This window comes from Talpa occidentalis, unplaced genomic scaffold (genome assembly GCF_014898055.3).
Source record: "Talpa occidentalis isolate TD23 unplaced genomic scaffold, MPIMG_talOcc4v2.1 talOcc4.12, whole genome shotgun sequence".
NCBI lineage: Eukaryota > Metazoa > Chordata > Mammalia > Eulipotyphla > Talpidae > Talpa > Talpa occidentalis.
Window position 1 is genome coordinate 49,213,134 of NW_023601212.1, and position 22,547 is coordinate 49,235,680.

Sequence of the window (22,547 nt, forward strand, 5' to 3'; positions counted from 1 at the left end):
AAACCCCCCACACAGAGACGCCGCTTAGCTTCCCCGTCGGCTCGCCTGAGGCCAAAGAGTATGGCTCCCCCTCTCCTGAGGGGAACTCATGTCCAAGCCTGGTCCTGTTGCTCGGGGTGATTTCAGGGGACCCCTCACAACAAGGGCGAGGGACACAGTGTAGCTGCAGCCAGGCCCCTGCGGTCACCACAATCAAGACACACATGCCCATCATATTCCATTCTAACCCTGAACACAGAAGGAGTCAACATCCACGCTAAATCCCACAAGCCACGGCCCCTGACACAGCTTCATCCACTTCCTTTTATTGCCATCAACTCAGGCTTGGAGCTTGGGTAGTCTGCGTGTCGGTCCATGTCCAACTTACCTGAAGGTTTCTGGTGTTTTGGGTCTGGGTGGAGGCTCAGCTGCCTATTGAACAGTAGGAGAAGTGAAGAGGGAAGTACACGCAGGAAGGGAAGGGGAGGGAGAACAGACTGTTAATGGTAACTTGAGCCTTCTTCCAGGCCAGAAATCAAAGAAAGCATTTCTGCTCCATCAGAACACCGCCCGCCCGGGGAGAGGCCGCCGTGTACCCTGACTAAATAAAGGAAAATAACACCTCCCACCAGGTCCCTGGCTACAGGTTTCCCCAGCACAGCAATTCATCTTGAGTGGACCTGGTTTCTGGAGAGGTTTAACTGTCACGGAGCAACATGTCTTCAGGAAGGCAATTTTGACCTTGAGCTCTGACCTTTTCCAAGGACAGGTTCTAAAAACTGTTCTATTATTAATGTCTGCGCTGTCATTGACACTCGGGTTTTTAACCAACTATAGAAATGATCCCTGAAAGCACAGTCTTACTTGTGGGTATTAGAATCGACTCAAGATCCGCTGGCCAGGCAAGAATCTCCTTTCAATACGTGTCCCCTGTTCTGCCCTGCCTCCCCAGGAGTCCAGTTAGCTCCCTGGGGTTTCTTCCTCCTCTTCAGTCCTCTGGCTGCTCTAAGCCCAGGGCACCTCTCCCCACAAGACTTTCTTTTCTTTTCTTTTTTTTAAAGATTTACTTATTTATGCATACAAGAACTGGGGTGTAGGCCAGAGTGCAGGGAGATGAGAGGATTCACCAGAGACAGAGTGGGGAGTAGAACAGGCGGATCTACTGAAATACACTGCTGAGGGGAGCAGAGGGAGAGACAGGAGAGGTCTGCTGTGCCATGTGGGTCCCCTCCCTGGCTGGGGATCAAATTCATGCTGCAGTGGCTGGCAATAGCTTGACAGCGCTGAGACTTCAACCTCTGCAACACCAGGGAGGTCCCCCACACAAAGCTTTCTTCAACCTCATTGTGAAGAAGGATCCAAGCAACCCAAGTCTCTGTCTCTGTTGCTCATCCCAACTTCCAGAGCCCAGGGTTGGTCCCATTCTGAGCCCGCTGTCAGCATTCTGTCCCTGGTGGGCTGTCGGTGCTTCCAGGGCAGTCGCCAGGTATGAGCAGGCTGGCAGGACCCTCCCTCTTCTAGTGCTGACCCCACGCCTCCCATCACAGTTCTATTGCCACGGAGCTTGTGTTTTCCTCCGTCTGACTTACCAAAACTGTTCCTGTCACCAGGAAGCTCTGCCTTCACCTCTCTACACCCAGTCAACCAGCCAGTCTGGACCCACCTCCCTGAACACAGCTTGGGTCACTCTGGGCACTCTTCCATTCCCAGGGGCCTTTCCTGCACACAGTGGCTGGATGGAGCCAGAGAGCCCACGGCCTCAAGCTCCTACTAGCTCCTATGTCCTAGAAGAGGCTGTGTCAAAAAGCCTTTGACAGCATGCATTCAATTCTCTGAGAGAATGGTCAAGGCTTCAGGAGAGACAGCAGTAGATGTCTAAGAACTTAGAGAAATAAGAGTGGTGTTGTGGGGAAAGCAAGGAGCTGGTTTCTGAGGACTCGGGGTTTAACCTGAAATTGCCTTATCCCTATCAGTCATGGTACCTGACGATAGGTTTCATGTCATGTGACATGATCATCTGGTCATGTGACCAGGGATGGCCAGGTACACTATCCCTCCCCCCCTTCCCTCGCCAGCAGTGGAAAAAACCCTTAAATGAGGCCATTCAGCATAAATATTGTCCCCAATCAGATGTTTCACAGAGAACTCTGAGAAGGACAGGGCTGCCTCACCTGCGGCTGCAAAGGAGCAAACCCAGAAAAGCTGTCTTGATCCACCACAGAAGCCACCACCTGGAATCAAAAAAGGAAGGCATGAAGGCCCTGCCATCACTGCTTCCCACGTTTCTATGGTTTTCTCAAGACCCCTCACCTTTCTTATACCCTCAGGCCTTTCTCCCTGGAGCCTGGTTCCAGAAGTGGAGAGTGGCTAAGGTTTGGATTGCTGGCACCTGGATTAGAGGTTCTAGAAATGTGTACCTGTCCCACTCCCACTGACCCAGCAGGCTCTTTCTCTCTCTTTGAATTTTTTTTAATTAAAGTGAAATTCCCATAGCATGTGATTAACCATTTTAAAGTGAACAATGCATAGCTACAGTAGCCAAGAGTTGGAACTATGTGCATTCACATTGAGAGGTGAATGCAACGGAATCGTATTCAGCTATAGAAATAAAGAGGAAACCCCACCAATGGATAGACCTCAAGGGTATTATGCTTAGTGAAATAAATCAGATGGAGAAAAACAGATACACAGTTTGTATGATTTCACTTACATGACAGCAAAAGAAAGCAAGCAAGTGAATGAAATAAACAAATGAAACAAAAATAAACTTCTAGGCTCCAAGACCAAATTAATGATGAGCAGAAGGGAAGAGGGACATGGGGTGAGTCAATAAGATAAAAGAGGTCATTTGTATGGTGAAGGATAGAATTGGAGTTTTAGAGGTGAACTGAACGTAGTATATACAGACGTGGACTTTTTATATAACAATGCAAACCTAAAACTTTTATAATGTTATAATGCGATGTTACTGCAATAAAACTTTTAAGTAAATAAGGTGAATATCGCAGTGGTATCTAGTAATCCACCATGCTGTATTTAGTAAGCTACCACCTCCATCTAGTTCCAAAACATTTTCAACATCCCAAAATAAAATACCATGTGCATTAAGTAGGTAATTTACATCCCCTCTCCTAGTACCTGGCAATCAATCACTGATTTGCTTTCTCTTTCTGAGCATTTACCTACTTCAGATCATTCACACATGTGCACTTATAACACGTGGCTTTTGCGTTTGCCTTCTTTCACGTAGCATCATGTTTTTCAAGGTCCATCCATGCAGTGTGTGTGAGTGCTTCATTCTCTTTATGGCCGAGTAATATTCCATTGTGTAGCTGTATCACACTTTGTTCATCCATTCATCCCTTGATGGACATTGAAGTGTGCCCACTGACCCAGGCTGCTCTCTTACATTTGCTCCTGGGCCCAGTTACCCTGGAGTTACCCAGGCAACTTCAGCCCCTACCACTGTGTCAGAGTGAATGTAGTTTTGGAAGGGAGCTGCTGGCTCACTTCGGATCATTTCTGAAAGGCTTTCCAACCTGGATTCAATAGGAGCACCATTTAGAAAGGCATCTAATCACAGTAGGGCTTCAAGAATGTTTAGCCAGAGGATGCCAAGCAGGGCTGTTTCCCGAGTGTTAACTTCAGTTAACAAGTGTCTTATAGCTGTTTTCTCTCCATTGGCTCAGGCACCAAGACTCAGCATCCTGGAAGTAACCTCGGGCCTCGAACCCAGGGTCAGGCAGGAAGGGAGGAATAAGAGCTACCTGGGGAAAATAAACTAGAAGGCGGCACAGTCTTTTTAGCAGCCTGCACACCATCAGCAAACCTCTCCCTGTCATCCCAGGGCAGAACCACAGCAGGAAAACACTTTCCTGGATCTTCTCCACTGTACTCTGGCCACAGGACAGCTGAATGACCCCACTCACCGTGGCCTTGCCTAGGTAATCCTTCTTGGCCAGCTGAGCCACCTGTTTCTCATTTGGTCGAAACAGCTTTCCCACTGGGATCACCACTGGTTCGTACAGCTTCTGTTTCTAGAACACAGAGAGCATCATATTTCCTTACCACCCATCCTAGAATGGATGCAAGGATCATTAAGATAAGCGTCCAAAAAGTACCTTTTCCAAATGTGAAGGACTGAACTGATTATGTCAGAGTGTCTAAGGTAGGAACAGTGGGGTGACTATCGCCTTGCCCTGACAGGCTGTGTAGATACCTGTTGTGTTGTTTCCAGGCAGTCTTTTCCCTGGGGATCTGCCCCGTCCCCCTATGTGGCTTTCGTGGAGCTGTCACTCACAGCCCTGGAGTGTGGCTTCAGACACAAGCAAAGCCGTGTCAGTGCTCTCTTGGGATTGGCATTTGTTGATGCGGGCTGGCATATACAGGCTGACTGGAGTCCCCTGTTCCTAGTGTTTTATATCAGATTTCAAACTAGCTTCATTCTCTGGATAGTTGCACCATCGTTCATATAATCAATGCATTGGCAGTGAGAGCCATCACATGCTTGGCACAGAGCCTTGAGGCCTCAAGGACTTGGTGGTGAACAAGTGACACAGCTTCTGCCCGCGTGCCCAGCTCCAGCCTCAGCCTCCCTCCGCCCCTGTGCTGCCACGGGGCCCCAAGGCAGCGACCAGGCCAGGGCTCTGCTGTCCTGACCTCCAAGCCTTGGAGGTCAGCACCACCCGAATGAGGATTCTACTTGGAAATACACCCCAAAATCAGAATTACCCAGATCCCAGAGGAAGGAAAAGCCCCGCTTTCGTGGCTTCTTGATCTCTGTGTCTAGTAAAACAAATAAAAGCCCAGCGAAAGCATCTCACCATCCCGCCTCTCCAGTCTACTCACCCAGACACATTCCATAGCTTTGTCGATTTTGGAATGTCTGGGCTCCGACTTCATGCTCATGGCCAACGCTAACTGTTCTTCAGCCTTTTTCCATTCCTCCCTCTTGGCATACATGAAAGCAATATTATACAACACCTGGAAAAGAACAGGCCACAGCACAGACCTTGAGGCTGCTCCAAACTTGGTCCCAAGGAAGAGCTTGCAAGTGAACTCACAGTATCCTCTGTTGAGTTTTCTCCCTTTCTCGGCTATAATGGGAATATCTCAAATACAACACAAGCGATCTCGCTCCCATGTTCTGTCCAGCGCAAGCACAGCATTCAGAACACATCATGCAAGGAAGGAAACCAACATCACCTACATTCTCCCAACACCACGTCAGTCAGGAGGGGCCAGGAAAGGATTGTGTTGTTCTAGTAACAAGAAGGACTTGCTCAAGGTCCCCTTGAAGAGTTGGGGATAAAATACAGGCATGGGGCAGGGAGGGAGGGTTCCCAGTGCAAGTCCCACACCGACAGAACTCAGTCCATAACAGGAGTGGTAAGTCTGGGGTGAAGCCATGGGCAAAAGTCCAGAGGGGCTGGAAGGAGACAGAGCAAAATCCTGGACAGAACTTCCCCTGGATGGGAGGAGCAGCATTTGGCAATAGCCATAATTTTCCAGGTCTTCAGTGGGGTGATAAGTTCACAAGTGTTTGTTTTATTATAATGTTTCGCAACTTACAACCGAATAGTCATTTGGATGCATCCATGTAATACAAACTACAGAAGTAAAAATGATTCTCAAGGAAAGGTAGAAAAATAATAGGGGGCAGAAGAAAATCAAGATGGCAACCACAAGAGGGTTTGCTCCTTCTTAAGGATAGTGGAACGTGTTCTCACAGCTCCCTACATCATGCGTTTCTTACAGAGGCATCTCCATCAAAGGAGAGGAGCAGTGAATGGGTCCATTCTCCCCACCCCCTCTTGCATGCAGCCACCTTGGACTAAAGACCCAGAGTGCCATGAACTGGTACCCCCGGCAGAGAACTGGGGGGGGGGCACGCAGAAGAGGGAGTCCAGCAGCCATCCTTGATATATAACTGAACACAAGGGGGCTGGAGCTTTCTTGCTTCTACAGCCCAACTTGTACCCTGGTACTGCTGGGAAGGAGGTTGGAGGAGATGCATGGAAGAGACACGTGGGTGAGACACATGGGTGAGAGACAAGTGGGAGGCTGACTATAGCAGCCAATATCTTGATTTGTACTTTGATTTTTTCTTTGTTCCACACTTGTCTGGCCCCTTTTACTCCTTTCATGTGTTTTTCCACCACAAGGTGCCTTGACTTGTGGCAAGATTAAGCACCTCACCAGTCCTTTGGGGCCAACACTGTTTGGATGGACATTTGCCCAGGAGGGGAGGGATAATTTTGGGTGTTTTAGTGGGAAATTATTATAATAGCATCCTCGCTTCTCTTCCCTTTCTATGTACACTGATTGTAGTATTAAAGAGCTTTCACTAAAAGTCTGCTTTGCCTTTGTGCTCACAGATGGCCAGACCTCTTTAGAGCATGCACATTTGGGGGTCTCTGGGTACTCCTTGGTCACACACTAACATGCAGAGAAAGAGCTGGACAGCTAGGGGTTGCGCAAGCTGTTCAGAGGTGACAGGTATGAGTCACGGCCTAATGCCTGGGCTGGGTGGAGGCATGTGGCCAGGGCCTCCAAGGAGGGATGCAGCTGGTGAGCCAAGGCGCAGCCAGGGAAGGGCATAGTTGGCTGTCCAGCTGGAACGTGTGTAGGGATAGATCTGATGGAGGGTCAAGACCGGTCCTCTGGGCTGTATGTTTGTGTAGCCTCCTCTTCATGTCAGATGGTGTCAATAAGTTACAGGAAATAAATGAAATGATTCCCATAAAGCACTAGGTTCAGTTGCTTGGCCCATGGTGGGAGCCCAGTGAAGGTGCAGGCTCCCCTGGTTGTGCTGTCTGGGGACCTGCGGGAGGCTGAGCACACAAGGGCCTCCACACTCCGGGTCTTCACGTCCCTTCTTCTCAGAGAAAGAACAGGGCCCACGTGGGCAGGGGAAGATGACTTTCTACTCTAACTCCTGGGGGGACTGCTTCCTATGTCACTCTGCTTTGATGCCACTCTTCTATAATCCTTTCTCTGGAGCTACTTGGTCCTCCAACCTGTCCGGAGCCGCCTGGAGCATGCGCCGTGTTGCACAACACACGTGCCATTAATTAGTTTTCGCTTTACCGTTTTGCCTGCTGAGAAACCACAGGTGTTTCCTATTAATCAAATGAGACTGGGAGGTACGATGGGAGGAGCTACCAGGATATAAGAAGAGAACCACGAGAAGGTCAGGAGGTTATTGCGAGAGAGGTTATTGCGAGAGGAGCAGAGAGAAGGTCAGGGAAGGTAGAAAGACAGGGAAAAGTAAAAGAAAGGAAAAGGAAAAATAAAGAAGTAAATGCTAGCGTCAAGTTGTCTCAAGCCCCTCATTTCAATCCTCAGCCCTTCTCTTTTCGTGCCTACGAATCCCGCGGGTCGGGACACCAACCCTTTAAATAGCTGTCAATCAGGGGTGACTGGCAATATCCAGAGACATTAGGTCATTACACTGGGGATGAGGGTGCTCCTGACATCTAGTGGATAGAGACCAGGAATGCTGCTAAATATCCTACGGGCCTCCCTAGTGGCCTAGGGGTTAAGTCTGTGTTTCTACTACTATAGTCACAGTGAAGGCCTGAGTTCCATCCCTGTTCACTGAGATACCCAAATGGCATAGCAGACCTCTCCTGTCTCGCCCGCTGCTCCCCTCAGCAGTGTATTTCAGGAGATCCGCCTGTTCTGCTCCCCACTCTGTCTCTGGTGAATCACCTCATCCCCCACACCTCTGGCCTACACCCCAATTATTTTACACAAAAATAAATAAGAAAAATATTTATAAACTAATACCCTACCATGCACAGGACAACCCCCACACAGAATTCTCTGGACCCATGTCAATAGTGACATGGTCCATGGGGAAGCTTGTCAAATGCCAACCAGTTCCCACTGCAAAGTCTTATTTCCCTAGACTTGTGCAAAGTGAAGTAAACCGTTAGCTTGCTCTGGGACTGGAAGGGACTTGTCCCCAGGGACTTGAACCAATGGACTTGGTTCAGGGCTAATAATAGGGCTATTATTCAGGGCTATTATTAGCCCTGAATCACCCTGGGAACTCTAAGCTTCTCCTGTCTGAGAAACTACAGCCTGAGGGCTTTCTTCCCCAGTGATACTTTATATAAAGATCTATGATCTTTGCAGGGATTTTAGTTTTTAAACCTACTCATGTGTATTAGGAGGAGAGGAGGAGAAAGGAGTTGGTTAGAAAAGTACTTGAACTTATGAAGTCAAGCAAGTCCAGTTTCTCCATTTCGGTAACGCAGAAAATCAGCTGTCCTTCCATGGAAACCTTTCCTCCATGTGTTCTTTGAGCTGTCCTCTGAGCAGGAGGAGACAGATCTGTGCCAGATTCTCCTCACTCTCTGGGTGTCAACCAAGCACACAAGGCCAGAACCATTCATAGCAAAGAGCATGGTCTGTAACTTGGCCTCTGAATAAGGTTACAGCAGGTCCTGAGTGGATTGTGAACCGAGGAGTCCAGATTTGTTAGTATAATGCTGAGCAAATGGCTTGTCACTGCATTAAGCAAATTATTATGATTGTTTTTACGGCTCACTCCACACTGTGTCTAGGCTCACCTTGGAGAGCCCAGCAAACCTGTTTCTGCAAGGTCCTTGAACCTCTCATTCACAGAATGCAGGCCCCGGGTAACTAAGGACGCCTGAGCCTAAAATAATCCATCTGACCTTTTCTGAAGAAAAAACTTGAGTCCCAAGGCATAGGATGCAACATGCCTTGTTCAAGCTCCTAGGTTCGGGAGGGAGGGCAGGAGGAGAGCAATCATGAAATTAAAATCAATAAAAGAAATATCCAAAAGGGGGTGAGAGGGCAGTAGGCAAGTAGGACTAATGGGAGTCTAGCTGCCTGACCACTTGGTGACAACCCCACAACCACATCGATCAGCTCCACAAACCAGCATCCTGTCATGGGAGCTGGGGAGCTTGTTGAGACAGCACCCAGCTTTCCCCAGGGATTGATAAATGCTGTAGATCTCAGCTTCAACGAGGATGATTTTCTCCCTGCCTGCACTAACACACAGACATCCCTCCCTTTGGCACGATTTCCTTCCCTCCTTTTATTGAATCTTATTCGCTCACATATGGGAGGCAGCTTTGCCTATGGACACTTCTCACATTGAAACATCTCCTATAGAGAGTTTTATTTAACTTGTTTCGTTTACATGCACTGTCAGAGCACATGAAGAATTCACTAGACCAGCGAGCACAGAAGACAGTACACTGCTAGAGTCTGCGCGCCATGGTCTCTTGCAGATCGAACCGGCGCCGCAAGGCTGCAGCTTGCCAGCATCAACGCTGCGCCACAGGGAGTCCGAGGCCTTGTTTTGAACCCTAGACAACTAGAGTCTTGTTCATGCAGAAACGGCCTGTCCAGCTGAGTGACACTTTGACAGAGGCGTCAACAGATCGAAGCGCTTCTCACAGCCAACCCATCCAACCACTACCACCGGCTGGGCCCTTCCTCCTCACCTCACAGGCAAACAGCTTGAACTGCAGCCCCAGAATCTTGTAGTCTATCAGCTGGTTCCCTCGAAGCTGAGTCAAGGCATCTTTTAGGTCTTTAATAGCTGAGTCATAACTGCAGGACAGAGGGAGACGAGAAATGAGTCCAGGGCACAGAGGATGTGGGATACCGGACATTTGGAATAAACCTGCATGCCCACTCCCCTTCCTGTCCACCTCACCAGGACAAGAAGTCTTTCCATATGCTTGAGTTTGTTGCAACTCTGAGCCCCAGTATTTCACAGAACTCTGTGTGAACAGTACCCCAAACCCTGGGTGGAGCCTCGGTCTCAGCAATTGCAGGGATTTTCTTTGCTGGTCACCTGCCAACAACTCACCTTTCTGACAACTTGGCTTGTCCTATTCCGGCAGATCCCCCCCATCCCCTGCACCCTAGAGCTCCACTCTAGAGAACCAGCAAGCTAGCCTGTGTCCATGTGGACTGATTGGGCTCGCCATTGAAGGTCAGGTCAGCCTGACAGTTCTGAGGGTCCTGGGGACAGCTCCCTCCTGCCCAGAGCTGCCTCCTCTGGCTTCTTCTCATTCCAACTTAATTCCTGCCTTGGTGGCCTTCTTAGTCTCCGCTTCCCTCCCTCTTCTCCACACACATTGGGGAAAATAAAAGAAGAAACCACACTTAAATCAGGATGACTTTCTGACACCACTCGGGCTTTGTTGGGTTGGTGCCGGCTGGCTCCAGGTCTGTGGGCCTGCTATCCTTACCCCCATCCCCAGGCCCCGGCCTGGCAGGAACAGATCTTGGCGTCTGCTTGTGGCCTCCACCATGGGCAAACTGGACCAAAGTCCCCAGGGCACTCTCTGACCTGGAGCTGCCAGGTGGTTTCTCTTGGAGGTGAGCTGCAATTTGAGCATGGGCTGGCGGGGAACCTCAACGGGTGATAGGTGTCCTAGACCTTGGGCTGAGAGGTCGGACCAGATCCATCAGCTCTGCCATTAACCAGGGGCCCCAGGCCAATCCCACCTCAGTTCACGAAGTTAATACAGGAGCATGTTCTGTGCCGGGGCGTATTCTACCCAAAGTGCCCAGAACGTGAAGCGCTTGCAAATGTGTGGTCTGGATCCAATGTCTGGTGTCAAACCACATGGACTCGAGTCCTGACTATCGTTATTTAGTGAGTGACAAAGGACCAATTATTTAACTTCTCCGTTTAGAACTAGGGACTAATCATAACCCATGCCTCATGGGTTGTTGTAAATGTGCAGGAGCTTTCAGATGTTTTAGGATGGTGCCTGGTTCACATGCACAGCATTTACTATTGTTATTGTTATTATCATTTTATTTTTTCAGCGCTAAAACTCTGATAATTAAATTCAAAGCCAATCATTATGCTCACACACAGCTCTATTTTGCACTAGATTTTATCAGGAGATAAGAATACACGGTTGGGGAGGGAGAAGGAGGTGGGGAAGGAAGGGGGTGGGACAGGCACAGGAGGTTTGGTGGGGGTGATTGTAACCTGAGAACATGTGTAACCCCCCAAAAATGTAACCCAAAGTCACACAGGCATGTAAACAATGAACAAGTTAAAAAGATAAAAATCTACCAAATCAAGTAAATGAAAACTAAATAGAATTAAGAAATCCAATAATCAACAATTATTTCAATTATATCAGTTGCCATTTAAAAATTCTATTATAACTAAACTGCTAAGATAATACATTCCTGAGGGAAAAAATACACAGTTGTGAAAGCTGGAACGCTATCTCTGCAGAGTTTTGAGCTGACCAGGAGGAGGGCAGTTTGGCTGGGACCATCCTCAGAAACATGTTCCCCAGGTGACGGTTGGGGAGCGGGGAGAAGCCACACGCTCTGTAGACAGATATTCTGTCACCGTTTGGTCTGAAGTGACTCACGTCAGAGCAGCAGTGGCTACAGGAATGAAGGGAGAAGACAGCCTGGGACGGAAACAGAGGACAGCTTCCTCTCCCGCGTCCTTGTTCACGAGAAACCTGTGAAAAGCATGCAGGCCTTTCCCTAAGAAGCAGAAGCAGAAAACATTTCAAGTCCCTTCCACACCTTTTTTGGGATCCCTATGAAGAGGGAGACGGTAAGGAGAGCTGTTCTTTCTAAGGCAGATACTGGGGGCCAGGTTCCCACTCACTAAGCCAAGATGGGGGGCCAGGCAGAAAGGAGGTGTTTTGTGTGTGTGTGTGTTGGGGGGGCAGTTCCCTTCGTGAACCATTGACTGTGTGTGTGGGAGCCTGAAGGCACCTTAAGTGCTGTCAGCATCACCTGCGTGTGCAACTCTTCCCTGGGGAGCTGGCTAAGCAGGCGAATTTCAGCTGTGCTGTCACCGCCTGTGTCTACCTGGTATTGAGTGAACCCAACAAAATCCTCCTCACATACACTCATCAAGATGTCTAATGATCTGAACCTGAATGGAGGGAGAGAAGGAAGTGGCAAATGATTCAAAGAGCTGGCTCTATGTTTTAAAATGGGGTGGGGGCACCCCTGCTAAGTGTCCCCTTTCAAACTTGTCTTTCAAAGTTTTGCCCTGCCCCGCCCCCACTGCCTGCAGCAGCATTCCCCTCAGCCCCTCATTTGTTTGCCCACAGTCCACCCCTGGGGCACCTGCTTTGACTTATAGCTCTACCCACCCCGCTAGGGTCTGAATAAGCTCAGCATGGAAATTCCAGAATAGCACAGCTCCACATGCTGGGAGGCGTAGGCTGTGGTGGCTGTGGAGGCCACTCCTCCCCTCCTTGTCACCTTCCTTCTGGAGTTCTCTCTGGTGCCAGTTGGAGCCAAGTGTCCCCAGGGAGGCCCAGGGAGCTGGGGCTTCCTACCAAGTTCTGCTGGGCTAGGGGTGAATGCTTTTTTCAAGCCCACACCCCAGTGATAACCCTGGGGCACCACGGCAACCCCTCTGGGTTTTTCATCGTTCTGAGCCTGAGGGTTTCCTAATTCTCATTTCTGGAATGATCCCTGTGAAGGCTTCTAAGTCACTGCTGCCATTTCAGATTGTTCTGTGCTGCCAAGGCCCCACAATCTGGAATCCTGCTGCTCAAACACTTGTCTCTTGGATAAAACAGAGTTGCAGTAAGTCAAAGAAGTCAAATGTCAAACACCTTTATGACAAGGGCTGGGGCTTTGCCCTTCCCGCTTCAAAGACAGCAGGGTCAAGGCTTTGCTGCCTGTGGTGCCCTTTGGTCAGCTCCATCTAGACAGTCTCCCCATTGTTATCATAACCCACAGATTCACAGAACCCAGGATCTGAAAGACAACTTAACGTTTCCTCCCCCCTTCACACAACAGGCTGGGGCAGAAAGGGGAGGAGGCTGGTCACAGTCACCCCTGAGACAACCCCTGTCTCCTCAGAAGTGCTGCAACTTTGTCCTGTTGGGAACTTTACAGACAGAAGAGCAACACAACATGGGAACATGGGGGGGGGAAACAGAAAAAAACTCCCTTAACGTCATCACCCAAAAACAAGTCCCACTGCAGTCAGAAGGAATTCCTAACCCACCCATTAAGAAGCAATTTTTCTAGCTTCCCAGGCATTTATTTAAAAATACTGGTGTTCTAGTTACAAGTGCTTATGACCTGGTTCCTTTTTCAATTAAGGTGCCTGAAAGCAGAGGCTATATTTTGCTTGTTTTCATTTAATGAATTCAGTAAGCACTGCATTATAGCCTGTTATAATAGTATATTACATCCATATGTATGTTACCTGTATATTATGTGTAGTATATAGTATATATATGCAGTGTATGATATCCTTTCGTAATAGGGAAAAAAACCTGCCCTATTAGCAAAAGGGAAAAAGGTCAAGAGTAGAACTTGGTATGGGGGACAGCACCACACACAGATTAAACAAAGAAAAGGAGTTAGATCAGGGTGGGGGATCGTCTCATTTATATTACTTCCTTAATAGATGGTTGTTGAATTAAAGATAAACTTTGGTAGGTTTTTCTCTCAGATGTAACTGTTACACGTCACAGACTAACTGAAACCTAAATCTTTCTAATTCACTCAAAATTTGAGACTTCCGGGCCTCCTCTGGTGGCGCAGCGGTTGAGCGCTGGGCTGCGAAGCTGCCTGCAGCCTCTGCAGAGCTGATTTGATCCCCGGCTGCTGGTGAGGGTCCCACATGGCACGTGGACCTCTCCTGCCGCCTGCTGCTCCCCTCAGCAGTGTACATCGTCTGTCTGCCTGTTCTGTTTCTCGCTCTGGCTCTGGTGAATTCTCTCACCCTCCCGCACTTCTGACTGTACCCAGTGCTTGCTTGAATAAATAAATAAATAAATAAACAAATAAATAAATAAATCTTTAAAAAAATTTTGAGCCTTCCTCACTTGGGGACGCTTTCATGTAGAAATGACTAGGGGTCATTTTAACTTATAAGTGTCTTCTGGGACCTCTTTTGCCAGTGTCCTCTTTAGAGTTTGTGAGAGCTGATTAAAAGATGTACCCAGTGCTTGTATAAATAAATAAATAAATCTTTAAAAAAAATAGATGACTTTACACCTTGTCTTTTGAGATTCTGGATCAGCTGGAGGCTTTAGGCTCAGTTCTCCCAGTATATCCCATGCATCTGGAGATAGTAGGGGAATGAGAAGGGGAAGGAGCAGAGAGGGCCTAACAATGTATCCATAAGATAATTCACCACGACCAAGTAGGATTCATTCCAGGGACACAAGGATGGTTCAACATCCGAAAATCAATCAGCATTATCCAACACATCAACAAAAAGAAATATAAAAACCATATTATAATATCAATAGATACTGAGAAAGCTTTCCACAAAGTGCAACACGCATTCATGATAAAAGCCCTTGAAATTCTTGGGATACAAGGAACATACCTCAACATCATAAAAGCCATCTATGACAAGCCAACAGCCAGTGTCATTCTCAATGGTGAAAAGCTGAAAGCAATTCCATTAAGATCTGGAACAAGACAAGGATGTCCACTCTCACCACTGCTTTTCAATATAATACTGGAAGTCCTAGCCAGAGCAATAAGACAAGAGAAAGACATCCAAGGAATCCAAATAGGAAAAGAAGAAGTCAAACTATCACTATTTGCAGATGATATGATAATATACATAGAGAACCCCAAAAACTCCATAGAAAAACTAATTCAACTCATCAATCAGTTCAGTAAAGTGGCAGGATACAAAATCAACATGCAAAAGTCAGTAGCCTTCCTATACACAAACAATAAATCTGAAGAAGAAATCAAAAAAACCATCCCTTTTATTATCGAAACAAAAAAAATCAAATACTTGGGAATAAATCTAACAAAAGAGGTAAAGTAAAGGACCTATACAAAGAAAACTATAAAACACTGTTAAAAGAAATAGAAAGACATCCCCTGCTCATGGATTGGAAGAATAAACATTATTAAAATGGCCATCCTACCAAAAGCAATATACAGATTCAATACCATTCCAATCAAAATTTCAATGTCATTCTTCAAAGAAATAGAACAATTATTGATGAAATTCATATGGAATCACAAAAAAACCCGAATAGCCAAAGCTCTCCTGAAAAAAAAAAAGAAGGGAAGGGAGGCATCACACTCCCAGACTTCAAACTCTGCTACAAAGCCATAATCATCAAAACTGCATGGTATTGGAACAAGAACAGACACACAGACCAATGGAATCGAATAGAAAATCCAGAAATAAACCCACAGATTTATGGTCAACTAATCTTTGACAAAGGAGCAAAGACTATGCATTGGAGCAAAGAAAGTTTGTTCAATAAATGGTGCTCGGAAAACTGGGTCGCTACATGCAAAAGAATGAAGCTTGACCACTACCTCACACCATACACAAAAATCAACTCAAAATGGATTAAAGAACTAGACATAAGACCTGAAACCATAAAATACATAGAAGGAAATATAGGCGAAACACTACGGGATTTGCACATCAAAGACATCTTTACAGACACATCACCCAAAGCAGTGATAGTGAAGACAAAGATAAACAGCTGGGACTACATCAAATTAAAGAGCTTCTGCACAGCAAAAGAGACAATAACAAAAACAAAGAGAAACCCCACCAACTGGGAGAACATTTTTGCACATAACACTAATGATAAAGGACTGATCACAAAAATCTGCAAAGAGCTGATGAGACTCAACAACAACAAAGAAAATAATCCAGTCAAAAAATGGGCAGAAGAGCTAAAAAGAAACTTCTCTGAAGAGGAAATGCAAATGGCCAACATTCATATGAAAAAATGTTCAACATCACTTGTAATGAGGGAAATGCAAATCAAAACTACCATGAGATACCATCTCACACCAGTGAGAATGGCACATATTAAAAAAACTAGCAACAACAAATGTTGGCGAGGTTGTGGAGAAAAAGGAACTCTTCTGTAATGTTGGTGGGAGTGCAAACTAGTCCAACCACTATGGAGAGCTGTGTGGAGATTTCTGGACCTACTAAACATGGAGCTTCCATATGATCCAGCAATTCCACTCCTAGGTATTTACCCAAAGGACACAGAAACATCAATTCCAAAGAGCACCTGCACCCCTATGTTTATAGCAGCACTATTTACAATAGCTAAGCTTTGGAAACAACCCAAATGCCCAAAAATAGATGACTGGATCAAGAAGATGTGGTACATATACACCATGGAATATTACTCAGCATTCAAAAAAGATAAACACATGCAATTTGCAGCAACATGGATGGCGCTGGAAGGGATCATGCTCAGCGAAATAAGCCAAAAAGAAAAAGAAAAATACCGGATGGTCTCACTCATAGCAGGAATCTAGAAAACTTAAATAAGGGACCAGGAAAATGAATAACTATAAGAAAGTGAAAATCAAAATCAACAAAAAACTATGAACCAGAGACACTTTTTGGGGGGTGAGGGGCGGGAGGGGAGGGATTGGGGTCAGAATGGGGGGGTTGCAATTGTATGGGGAATATAAAAATAAAATTTATTATTTAAAAAAAAACAATTACTAGATTTATAAAAAAAAAAAAAGAAGAAAGACAGGTTGTTGAAGGCTTGATGCCATAAAGGGAAAGGCAAGCACGTGTATGTCCTCTCAATCCCACAATCTTTTTCTCCCCAGATCGCTTCTGGTTTTCTGGGATGGGGGGTACTTCACACCTGCTTTTACTTACTCAGGTAACAGATTGTATCTACATCTTGGAAATCCTTTGAGCATCTAGTAGTTGCCCCTAGCAACGCTGAACCCAGCAGCTTTAAAGGCTCTATTTCTGACCACCCCAAGGATCCAAACCTTTCAAGCCTGCACAGGATCAAGGCCAGCCTCATCCCCAATACCTGGACATTTTCTGCAGCTTACTGTTTGTGCTGCCTCAAGCACACACACATACATAGACACTCCGCAACAGTTTTCACTGTTTGAGAGTTCTTCATTAGCCTGAACTGAATTCTCCTTAGAATTCTTCCTAGAACTAGGCATGTAGATGATGTAGCAGTTTCTATGAAGGGTTAATTTGCCATCGCTTTAAACATTTAAAGTCAATGCTTAGAATAGCTCTCCTGTGTTCTTTGTATATTTGTTATTAGAGTATTTGGGGGAGAGAAGTAGGACTTGATATTAACTTTCATTTTTTATTTATTTATCTTTTTACTGATTATTTCATACTGACTTTAAAAACCAATAATTACTGATCAGCTGATAGAAGAAAATGTAAATCTTATCATTTCTCCACCTGGAGAGAACTACTGGCAATATTTTAGTCTATAACCTTCCAGACTTTATTCTGTGAAACAGAATTGATGTTTTGAAATCTGTTTTTTAAATTCAACATCTACTGTGAATGTTTTCCATATTAAATATCTGCTACTTATGTATCTGCATTAAAATCTTCTTTCACATATCTTTAGTTTGTATTCTCAGGTTTGGGTGGCTGAATTATATTTCATGGACTGGATTAAACCAGGCTTTTGAAAACATGTTCTGTTGCAATGAAGCAGGGTTCTGACATGGTTCCAAGCTAGTCTCATTGTGTGACAGTTCAGTTCCTCATTGCTGTAGACATCATGGATGTTCCCATGATGGCCCAACCATTCACAACTAGCTCCACCCAGGATGTGATCCTTCAGGGACCTGGTGGTGCCATGCTGGCTGAATTGCTGTCCTGTCGTGGCTGCACAGGCTGCTTGTGAGCAATAACACAGCTAATTTAGAAATAGGCCCAGGGCTGCTCTCCCTTTTCAGGGAGGGCTTCTGCCTCATGCTGATTTATTGCTTAACCATCCAGAGAAGCTTCCCAACAACTGAGCAAAGCTTCCCAACAGGCTGGACACCAAATCCAGCAGTACCAAGCCCCCCACCCCAACCCCAACTTGGGTTTCTCTTTGGACGTGCCCAGCTTCTGCAGCACCGGATCACTTACTTCTCCATCTGGTAGCAGAGCATCCCTCTCTGGAAGTAGGCCACTGCCAAGTGCTTGTCCCGGAGAATGCTTTTGGTGAAAGCCTGTGGAAATAAAGAGGGTCCACATTTGGCCAAGAAGCCAGCAGCAAGGAGAGTGAGTGGGCTAGAGGGTGAGCAGGGAGGGTCAAGAGAGTAGCTGTCCTCTTAAAGAGGGCAGGAGGTTCAGGAATCCAACACCCAGCAACACCCAGAGTCAGAACACCCCTTGTTGTCACCTCCCCCAGTGGCAGCTCCTTGAATCTGTGTTTTTCTTTTTTGTAAAATGGGGATATACTGCCTGGTTTTCAAGATTACTGGCAGGATAAAGATAACAAAAGTAATTAAAAATGAAAAGAAAGAGGGCCTCCCCGGTGGCACAGGGGTTGAGCGCTGGGTTGCGAAGCTGCCCGCAGCCTCTGCAGTGCCGGTTCAATCCCCGGCTGCTCCCCGGCCACAGGAGGAGGGTCCCACCGGTGCGCAGACCTCTCCTGCTGCCTGCTGCTCCCCTCAGCAGTGTACCTCGGTCCTTCTGCCTGCTCTGCTCCCTGCTCTGGCTCTGGTGAATTCTCTCACCCTCCCGCGCTTCTGACTGTACCCAGTGCTTGTATAAATAAATAAATAAATAAATAAATAAATAAATAAATAAATAAACAAATCTTTAATAAATAAATAAATCTTAAAAATTAAAAGAACAAGTAATTTTTATATACAGCATTTTACTTGTTATACAAATTTACTATATAAATATGAGACAACTACAGTAATAACAAACAAGAATTCATATAAAATGCTACTAGTAAGGACTTAAGACAGGAAACCAAGGAAAGGCAGAGAGAATAAGAAGTCCAGAAGTGGCAAAATGCAAGGAGGGTTCAAGAGCACAGCAAGGAAGGCATGGGAGCAAGAGGAGAGAAGGGGGTGGCCTGCATAGCTCCGCCAAAAAACCAGGAGGCTGGTGAGGGTGTGTGTGCAAATAATTCCTGCTGGCATAGCTGCCATGCTTTGCCCACCTCTTCTCACAATGTCTACTTTGTCTCTGTCAGCCTTTGGAATCTGTGATGCTTTTTGCTCACCCTCAGCATGCCCCTGAAAGGGGGTGGAGTGCCTTTGTCTGCTCCCTGCTGCCTATACCAGAGCCCAAGATAGACTTGCCAGTCTGTGCACAGCTACCTCTCTGCTCCCTCCTCTTGGCTTAACAGCTGGTCTATGTGAGGATGACCATGGCAGCAGGGGGCAGGGGGTCAATTATTTTTCTACTCTGCCTTGCATAAACTTGCATTAAGGTAAAAAGAAGAACCAACATTTACATAATGGTGTGAGATTATACTGCACTTTAATAGTTGCTTCCTCACTTAACTCTCCTGATGTTTAACCCTCAGGAAACTGAGAGCCGGAAGTGTACAGGTGTGCTGAAGACCACAGGTCCAGATAGAGGCAGAGGTGAGATCTGATCCTAGATCTTCTACCTACAAACCCCACACTCTGTCCTGGTTACCATGACCAATTCCAAAAGTGATTATTGAGAATGCTGAACATCATCCTCGGGAAGATAAGATATAAAAAAATTTTTGAAAAAGATGCTGAAATAACCACAAGGTGCCTTTGGCAGACATCATTAATCAATCACAATATGATCTTCTGCCAGTCTCAGAATTCTTCATTCTCCACATGCCAATGATCAGAATTGTTAGTTCAGAGGAAACTCATTCTTCTTAAATTTCTCTCTTGATCTATTGGGCAGGCAAAACTGATACACATGAGCTTCTTGGGAAGCCTAAAGAGGTGCTTTCTAGTAAGATAAACAGTGAAACCCTGATTCAGGAAGCTTCTCAGAAGGAAACACAACTGGGGCAGGATGTTCCATACAAATGTTAAAGAATGAGCAGAGAATGATTTGAATTTAATAGATGGAGAAGAAAGGAGAGCATAGCCCACAGTTGGTGCTCCAGTCCCCAGTAGTCCATTACAACCAGCTGGGGAGCTTTTAAAACTGCCTAGCCCCTCCCCAGACCAATTCAATAAGGATCTGTGGGGGTGGGGGCTGGGAAGCTTGAATTCTTTTAAACCTCCCTGGATTCTAAAGTGCAGTGGGGGTTGAGAACCACTAATTAAAAAGTCTCAAGGAGGAGGCCCCCAGGGAGAGGGAAAGCCACTCACCTTCTCCGCCTCCCGCATGTTTCCCAGGATGGTGTGCATGCAGCCAATGTTGAAGCAAATCCTGGAGTGGGGGTCCTGGACTGCGCTGAAGGCTTCCAGGGCTCCCTTCCAGTCCTTCTTGTCGGCTGCCAGCACCCCTTCATTCCAGAGTCTGATGGCCTCGGCCAAGGACATGGTCAGGTGGAGAGCAGGTGGCTGGCAGTTCTGTGGGGAGATGGGGAGGGTGGACAGGGCTCCCTCCTGCCCTATGGCCCACAGCCCTGCCTTCACTTCCCAGTTCTGTGCTCCAAATGGCGCCAGCGTCCCTTCACTCAACTTCTCTGTGTTGCAAATGAGCCAGGAAATGTCCCCACTTTTTGTCAACTTACCACCCTACCGGAACCTAGAAAAGGAAAGCACTAGAGAAAGGGTAAATGGGGGAGAGCGGAAGTGCATCAGATACTGCCTGTGAGGGCTCAGTTCCCCAAAATGCTTTTTGCTCAGTCACCCAGCTCCTCACGGCTTTCTATTTTATTTTTCTGGCCCAGAACCCGCCCCCGGGCTCAGGGCAACCTCCCACTCCCCGGGCCTCCATTCCCACGCCCTTGTTAAATGACGGTGTTGAATGAGAGGATAGTTCTCTCCAGTCAAAAAAGGTTCCTTGCTCGCCTTCTAATCACCTCATAGGCTGGCTTGATGCATTTGCTTTTTCATCTTGCGCCAAAATGAGCAATTAATAAGTTTCTGAGCCCAGATATTCTTATGTGTTCTTCTGGGTCTGAGATAACTTTTATGAACACATAGGATGTTCAGTGGGAACTGATTTCCACAAATGCCAAAATAAGGAGCTGATTTTGACTGAATTTATGACTTCTCTTACCTTTCTGTGAAAAGAGACAAGGGAGCTCAGTGATACTGAATGTATTTATTGGTCTCCAAAGACATAGGTTGAGATTCCTGACTTTGCTACCCTGGGAAGGTAAAAGCCAGTAAAGCCATGTTGAGAATAATTGGAGTAGGGGGTACAACCAATTTGATTTACTAATATTCAGACTTCTTGTTAATATTAGGTAAATGCATGCAGGTAAATTATAAGGGTGAAATACAGAGGTCAGCACTTGTTCTGTAACCACTGAAAAAACACCAGTTATCACCACACTCTCTCCAAGAACCTGAAATGAAACTTAAAAATGTACATTCTACAGGGCTTATAGGTTGGCAGTTGTGAGAACTGAGAAGATAAATGTGTCTCTTTGCATAGATCATTCCCTGCATTTAAAAAGTCTTTCTACCTGGCAAACTTCTACATATCCTTCAAGACCCAGTCAAATTCCACCACCTCTCTGAAACCTTTCCCCATGCTCCAGGCAGTAGAGAGACTTTTTACCTTCTTTGTAATACTCTTCCCAAACACTTGTATTGGTGGCAATTTATCTCCTCATCGGTTGGACACTTAGACCTCTTGAGAGCTGGCATCAGAACTTTTCATAACAGCGTCCCCAGTACTAATACTCACCAGGAGATGAAGAAATGTATTCCAAAAATAAGTTAGAAATCATTGGCAAACAACCTGCAGGTAGTAGTGGTGCCAGGAAGAAATGCCGCTGATCTATCTAGCAAATAAATAATCAGAACTCAATTAGCACACTGATTATTCCCAGGAAAACTGAGTGGCTTTGTAGGTAACCTAGATGTTACTAAAATAAAATATGTGCCTGCTTTTTATTTTATTATCCTAGCCTGAGATTCAGAAACCTCCTTAAACTGACACCCATAGATTTTCCAGGCTAATTTCCCAGCATGACCCTTCACAAAGCCCTGCATGCTCTACAGCCTGCTCCTCTTAATTTGGGCATATTTCCTGCTGCTCTGCCTTGGTTCATGTTAGCTCCTCTCCCCGGGCTGCCCGATCCACACCTGCACCTTCACACCCACCTGGCACACACTTTGGAGCTGCTCTGCTCCATCACTTTCCTTTAGAAGCCACCCTGAAAAAATCAGGCCCATCTTCACCCTTCACAACCCTGACCTCGCCTTCTGCTGAACCCCCATGTGGCACTTTGTGGACCCCCACCCAAGTAGAATTATGGGTGTTTATGAACATAAGTTCATCTTTGCTCCTCATACAGACCTGTCAGAGGAAGTCCTAGGGAACCCCCAGTGTTGTATTCCCCAGAGAACAAGCAATGCTGTTCACATTTAATTCTGTCCACTTTTCCTCTCTCTCTCTGTATCAAGCTCCCACCACTCACTTGTGGATGGAAAATTTACTATTAAATACAGGTAGTCTCCAAACATTTCCTTGCTCCTCCATACGTCTTCCACACAGTAATCAGATGGATCTTTTAAAAACACAGTTTTTAAAACTGTGCCTTTGCATTGCTTTTAAGATACAATTAAACTCTTCCTTGCAATGCAGGAAGGACCCTGGATGCTGCCCACACTCATTCCCTGTCATTTCCTCTCCGTCCCCACCCTCCCGGTGCCCTGGATGCATGTTCTCAAATAAACCAGACCTGTGTCCTTTG

General features: G+C 46.3%; 1 protein-coding gene across 1 annotated transcript in view; it reads right to left on the reverse strand.

Annotated features, from left to right (window-relative positions):
- Positions 1-20,394, reverse strand: part of NCF2 (neutrophil cytosolic factor 2) — a 33,001-nt gene extending 12,607 nt beyond the window's left edge. The window contains exons 1-7 of the mRNA XM_037506286.2: positions 20,041-20,394; positions 17,864-17,946; positions 9,468-9,576; positions 4,828-4,962; positions 3,909-4,016; positions 2,151-2,210; positions 368-411 (exon numbers count right to left, since the gene is read on the reverse strand). Of these exons, the coding sequence (XP_037362183.1) occupies positions 368-411; positions 2,151-2,210; positions 3,909-4,016; positions 4,828-4,962; positions 9,468-9,576; positions 17,864-17,946; positions 20,041-20,214 (713 nt within the window). The 5' untranslated portion in view covers positions 20,215-20,394. The remainder of the gene's footprint in view (positions 1-367; positions 412-2,150; positions 2,211-3,908; positions 4,017-4,827; positions 4,963-9,467; positions 9,577-17,863; positions 17,947-20,040) is intronic.
- Positions 20,395-22,547: the final 2,153 nt, after the last annotated feature.